The sequence below is a fragment of the Papaver somniferum genome, chromosome 11 (genome assembly GCF_003573695.1).
Source record: "Papaver somniferum cultivar HN1 chromosome 11, ASM357369v1, whole genome shotgun sequence".
NCBI lineage: Eukaryota > Viridiplantae > Streptophyta > Magnoliopsida > Ranunculales > Papaveraceae > Papaver > Papaver somniferum.
In genome coordinates this window covers 137,753,629-137,760,110 of record NC_039368.1, presented here as the reverse complement: position 1 = coordinate 137,760,110, position 6,482 = coordinate 137,753,629, and the positions used below count along the sequence as shown (strand labels likewise).

Here is a 6,482-nt window from a genome sequence, read left to right as displayed (position 1 = left end):
AGGCATATTAATTATCGGAGTTCGAAACTCATCAACATGATAATTTGTAATGAAATAGCATGTCTCAAAATTAGATGATCATAGTTGAGAATATACCGTTTTTAGCGATCTACAGAATTCTTCTACTAATTTTCACGAGTATTATCTGAGTTCGAAACTTATCAGCCGTATTATCTCATACGAATTAAAATGTCTCTTAATTGAGCCTTTTTCAAGTAACCCTTTTGTGCTTTGACTTTGTTTAGAATGGCGTGTGGTGAGCTCTAACAGCATTAGTATAAATTATGATTTGTCCCGACTAATGCCAAATTACTTGGCGAAAAATCAACATAGGTAAACAGGTGTGCATCATCGTCAAGGGCGGAGCCAAGGGTTGACTAATCCTGGCTCTAACCCCCCCTAAAATCCTAATAATCTGATAAAAATCCCTAAAACTCATACTATATTCTACATTTAGCCCACCTTGAGCTTAGTATTTAGTCTACTAGGTTCAATTGTTTTACAAAATTTTAATTTAACCCCCCTAAAACTTAATATCTGGCTCCGCCACTGGGTCCGTCATACTTAAAGAAGAAACCCAAGACAAAAAAGAATAGACAAATAAAAGAAATGGAACCAAAATTTTAATAATGCGGGTAAACCCAACTAATTTATTTATTGAGCACTCAAACTTTGGGTTAACCGCTAACTAAAACGACATGCTAGTCAGTAGTCACCAACAATTTTTTGCTTGTTTTTCCGGTCACCATCGTCATGTGTGGCACACTCAATCCTGCATCACACAAATTTGTGACACCCCTCCTATCATATTGCTCTTCCACGTGAACAAACAGGACTAAAAGATATCTCATCAACAACACATGCCCAGACCTACCCGTTGTTCCTAATCTAATATAATCCTAACTACCCCCTTCATACATGCCTTGTGTCCTTACCGATTTGTCATTGATTTTTCTACCTCTATGTTTATTTTTGGTTGTTTTTTAAATAGCTAAAGTATGTTTATGCAAAGTATGTTTGGAAGACTTGGATGCTTGGATTTGGGATCATTTTTTACCTACTCCAATGGAAACTAATTTAGGGGGTGTTTGGGTACCATTGTACCACATAGGATGTATTTTCTTGATGGAAAAAAAAATATGAAGAACTTGTTTGAGAACCACAATTTTAAAATAACTTGTAAAAGCAAAGGCATATTTATTTTGCGAATAAATAAATTCCGTTTCCGACTTTTTGAAACCAGTTTCTGATTTTCGAAAACTGCTCAGTTTCTACTTGCAAAATAAGCTCTAACTAAAAGTGTTTTTACATCTTTTTCATTTTATTTTTTAATTTGTGGACGGAGGTTCCCTCCACACTTTTAATTTAACACTATCTCACACATTGAACTTATTCACAAATGAGGTTCCCTTCATTTTTCTGAACAAAAACTAAACAACAATGGATATGAAGCTAATATTTTAGGAATATGTTCCTCCTACAAACCTCTACTTTTGTATTAAAAATAAGTCTAATATTCAACCTCACCATCTATTAATCTTAATTTCAATAGTTAAAAATCCGTTAATTTTCAACGGCTCATTTTCTAAGTAACCGATGGTTGTGATATACGGCTTAGAATCCACTCATTTTTGGTGGGTATATAGAATTTGCAAGAGGAATATATTCCCTAAATGTTAACTTCTAGTTCGATACCATTTGATTTATATCACAAAAAAGAATGTCTAAAGTGTGAGAATAAAAGGGTGTAGGGAACATCCCACTTTTTTGTGTCTTATCGGTTTTTACTTTGGGCGTCAATTTTTATAATTGGTGATAAAATATTGTGATTATTTTCAAATTACATTTACAATTAAATTAGGTTTTTGTATATCTGAAACAAAATCGTCGAATTTTTTTCGCAACATAATTCATCGATCAAAAAATTTATGTTTTTGTTATTGTTGTCATCTCTGAGTAATTTACCATCTTCCAGACAAACTTTATGTTCGTTGAATTAATTACAATAAATTTATTGTTTTACAATCAAATTTACAAGTAAAATTAGATAAATGAAGTTCAGTTGTCACGATGTAAAGGAGAACAATTTTCATCTCGTTTACCGTTTCACCAAATGCGTGAATTCAAAATAAGTAACAAGATATTTATATTACTAACACAAAGGTACCAAATTCCATAAAAAAGTTATGGATATAATAGATCGAGGGATGAAAATTGTTTTCACTAACCCAAAGATGAATTTTCTTGAAATGTCAACTCAGGAATAACAGACGCACCTTTAGTTTTCAGACCAATAAATTGTCCGGACCGGTGGATAGAAAAGTGAAAAAATAACCTCCGGTGGACCAATAGAATTTGCCAGTCCATGTATACATGACCTTTTTACCTTTCTAGTTGTAAAGAAGCTTAAGTTACACCCAACCACACTCAATACTCTTCACGTTCCCTTAGCCCCTTTCACTTTCTAGTTTCTTCCTTCTCGGTAAAACCGGTAAACATCTTTTCATTTTCTTCTACACCAAGTCTACTTTTCCACCTCCACGTGTCCACACAAATTCTGAAAACTACTTGAATTCGTCATTCCAGACCGTCCTCCTTTTCGGTCGGTCACAAAAACCGGACCCACCGTCAAAAAGTTAACGACAACTTTCAAAACACCAAGCCACACATTAAACCTCCAGCCGTTAAATTTGAATCCCACGCCGTTAAATGTTACCTCCCGTTAATTATTGGAAAGAACAATTTATCTCTTTACGGACAGACCGCGTTTTCCCAAACCTATCAGGTCCGGATCCCGAAATCTAGGTTCGTAAAACCAACGGTGGAGATTTCATCTCAGAGATCTAAAAATGTGGTTATTATAAAGAAGCGAGAGGCGAGAGACGGAGAGAGAATTTTATACACACAGAGAGATATTTTTCTTCTTCTTCTTCTTCGTCTTCTGGAATTGGTTTTAACGGACGTTAGGTTTTTTTTTTGTTGAAGGCGTTTAAGTTAAGATTTAATGGCGGAACACGGTGAAGAGGCGAAGCATACAGAGAGTTTGATGGAGAAGATATCAGAGAAGATTCATTCACATGATTCTTCATCATCGTCTTCATCTGATTCTGATAATGAAAAGGAAGTTAAACATCATTCAGTACCTACATCTTCATCACCAAAAGGTGTTCAGTCTGCTATTAATCGGCTCTTTGGAAGGAAGAAACCTGTTCATCATGTCTTTGGTGGTGGCAAACGTAAGAATCTCACTACTGATTTTTTGTGATTTTTTTTTTTTGGTTTTTTGTAGGGTTTTGACTGTGAGTTTAAAACCCTAGTAGATTTGTTTGGTGGTTGATCTAGGTGTTTTGAGGTTGAATTTTGAGCTTGAAGTTCTAGATCTGGTTTGATTTTGTTTGGATTTCAAATAATTTCTGATCTGGTTTTAGTGGACTTGGTTGCATGTTATAGGAGGTGGATAATGATTTGTTTTACTGTTAATTTCATGATCGGTGTATTTGATCCAAGATGTTTAGTTTGTTTTGGTTGTCTGTGATCGTATCGGGGTTTGACTGGCTGTGATTTCTGTGTTTTAGTATACTTAGATCAGGATTTATGGATCAATTTTATGAAAGTTATTAAACATTGAAGCTATGTTGATCTGTATCTTACTTTATAGCTGATCTGATTGATTTCGTGGATCTGATTAGATTTACGAAGGTGGAATTTGGGTATTACCAAGCTTGTTGTATCTGTATTTAGTAGAATTGATTGGTTGATTTGTGAATGCTTAAATTTCTCGTTATGATTAATGTGTTGTGAATTTTCTGCTGCTGCAGCTGCTGATGTTTTCTTATGGAGGAACAAGAAGATTTCAGCTAGTGTTCTTGGTGGAGCTACTGTTGCATGGGTTCTATTTGAATTGTTGGAATACCACTTGCTCACTTTGGTCTGCCACTGTGCTATATTGACTTTGGCTGTTCTGTTCTTGTGGTCGAATGCATCTACCTTCATCCAAAAGTGAGTCTATTGATTGATTGAGCATTTGCAAGTTTTCCAATGGATTCTTTTTTCTGGAATTATTTCTTATGAATCTGTTATTGTTCTTTTCAGGTCTCGCCCAAAAATTCCTGAAGTCCATCTTCCTGAGGACCCATTCTTGCAGATTGCTGCTGGCTTGAGAATTGAGATTAACAGGGCTCTAGCTTGCTTGCGCGAGATTGCTTCAGGACATGATTTGAAGAAGTTTCTTGCTGTAAGTTTTCTGGACTTATTGCATTTGCTTAGACTGATAGCAAATTTTTAGGTTTATGTGTTAAATGGTATTGCAGGGCTCTACTTGAGTTAGTTATGGTATCTTCTTACTTGCCAACTACATTGTGCCTTCTTTGTCCATTTAATGGAACAGTTAATTCTATCTGGAGTTAATTTTTTTGCTCTGGTAAAATTAACTCTTTATCCCTAGTTCCATTAGCATCTCTGTTATTGATCTCAACACCATTTTGGTGAACTAACATTTGGATGCTATTGAATATGTGAACTTCTTTAAATGACTGTATTCTTTGGGGACCAAATTCAATTGTGTTATCATATGTATTGTGGACTTGTAGTAGTCATGAGAATTATGTCTACAAGTTTCTAACAGATTTGGAAATTGCTTTGGCTCTGGCATTTATCAACTTGTTGATTAAGGTTGTTGCTTTGTGTTAGGTGATTGCTGGATTGTGGGTTCTATCCATTGTGGGAGCTTGGTGCAATTTCTTGACCTTGTTCTACATAGGTAAGAGTAGTTGCATTACTTTGCAAGTTTCTTGTTCACATTATTATGTCTTATTCTGCTCAGCTCATTGAGTTCATATTTAAAAAATCGCAGTGTTCGTGTTGCTACACACTGTTCCCGTGCTCTATGAGAAATATGAGGACCAAGTTGATACCTTTGCTGAGAAGGCTATGCACGAGTTGAAGAAACAATATGTGGTGTTTGACGAGAAGGTTCTAAGCAAGATCCCAAGAGGTCCACTGAAAAACAAGAAGCTCTAGATGAGTAACAAAGGTATTCTATAACCCAGTAGTAGGTTTTGAGAAAACATTTGGTTGGGTGTACCTGTGGTTTTGAAGACGTGGTTGTGATTTTATCCATTGATGGCTGTGACCCTTGTTTCTTTGTTCTTCTTTTTTTTTGGGTTTCTTTTTTTTCGGTCTTAAGTAGCATCTGGGTTCTCCATTTTGGATGAATATGGTATTTTGTAGGATTTAAAAACTCATATTTCTCTTATGTTTCGTATATGGGGTGAATGATTAGATATTGTAAGGGAAATGTTAATCACAACTTATTACTTTGATCAGTTCTTTGTTCATATATCATGTAACTTGTTGTGTTGTGATGATAGTGAGGTTTACTTTCATCATTTGCAGCTTGCTTTACTTCTCAATGTGTTCTGGAAAGTAAACAAGTTGTCACACTGAAGAATAATAACACAGTTGCATATGCGATTGCGCTTTTTGAGTATGAAAATGCACTCGCTAATTTTGCTTGTAGTAAGAAGGGGTGAATTATCACTGCCCCTGTAATGGCAGTTTATTGTGGAGTGTGCAGTCCACTCTTGTCTAACAGGTGGTCTGTAAGACGATGGCAACGGCTGTTTAGGCTTTACTTAGCAAGTGATTTAATTCAGAAATAAACTTGACTATGTAGTCTTCAAGAAGACCATGGTTCAAAAAAAACGCTTTTACCCATTTGCACTGCTTTTAGCTGAAGTTGTTGCCCCTCCCTGCCATTGCCAACTTCATTTCTTTTAACTTTATGACCAATTTCTTGATCGAGCATCATTGGCAGCAGAATCTGAGCGTGACCTAAAAGGAGTGTAATAATTTGCTTCCATCCTCGTAACCAGAAGGTAATAATTTGTTTCATCAATTCCTTCTGGATCCTGTAGTATCCGTAAGAGAAAGTTTCAATCTCAATGCTAACTCATGAACTTCATCAGTATTCACTTTAAATCCCACAAAAAAAAAACAGATCTTGGTTGTTTGTCCAACCAACAGAACATTTCAAGATTAAAATTCTTAGCTGAATCATCAGATGTCCCCGTCGCCGGAGAATTAGCCTGGCCGTAAAACAATTGGAATAACTGGTTTTTGGAAGACATGTCCGAGGGGATCCAGATAGTTTACATCGAACTCTGTATAACTTCTAGCCAAAATAAAGTTGCAACCTTCAATAGTTTTCGTATGTCTTTCACCTGTGGAAAGTGCTGTTACGTCTGGATTGTGTAAATGCTTGCTAATTATACAGCTTCATGGAATTTATATGAAACAGTGGAAGGAAAAGCAATCATTCTGGTACTCGCGCAAAATCCTCTGGAGTTAGCCGGAGACTGCGTCCAGCAAATGCAAGCATTGTGGTGGAATACACACTGAAAAATGCAGTAGGAATATCGAATTTATCTCCTACGTCAGGTATCCAGCAATTGATAAGATTGACGGAGATACGGGGTGGCTAG

At 35.9% G+C, this 6,482-nt stretch overlaps 1 protein-coding gene across 1 annotated transcript; it reads left to right on the top strand.

Annotated features, from left to right (window-relative positions):
- Positions 1 to 2,881: 2,881 nt before the first annotated feature.
- Positions 2,882 to 5,368, top strand: LOC113321787 (reticulon-like protein B3). The gene is made up of 5 exons (XM_026569697.1): positions 2,882 to 3,236; positions 3,819 to 3,999; positions 4,093 to 4,234; positions 4,690 to 4,759; positions 4,853 to 5,368. The coding sequence occupies exons 1-5, from the start codon at positions 3,005 to 3,007 to the stop codon at positions 5,017 to 5,019; spliced, it is 792 nt and encodes a 263-aa protein (XP_026425482.1). The 5' UTR covers positions 2,882 to 3,004; the 3' UTR covers positions 5,020 to 5,368.
- Positions 5,369 to 6,482: the final 1,114 nt, after the last annotated feature.

Coding starts and splice junctions, on each gene's coding strand:
- LOC113321787 (XM_026569697.1), top strand. CDS start 3,005: ATGGCGGAACACGGTGAAGAGGCGAAGCATACAGAGAGTTTGATGGAG. Junction 4,000..4,092: donor GCATCTACCTTCATCCAAAA/GTGAGTCTATTG, acceptor TGTTCTTTTCAG/GTCTCGCCCAAAAATTCCTG. Junction 4,235..4,689: donor ATTTGAAGAAGTTTCTTGCT/GTAAGTTTTCTG, acceptor GCTTTGTGTTAG/GTGATTGCTGGATTGTGGGT.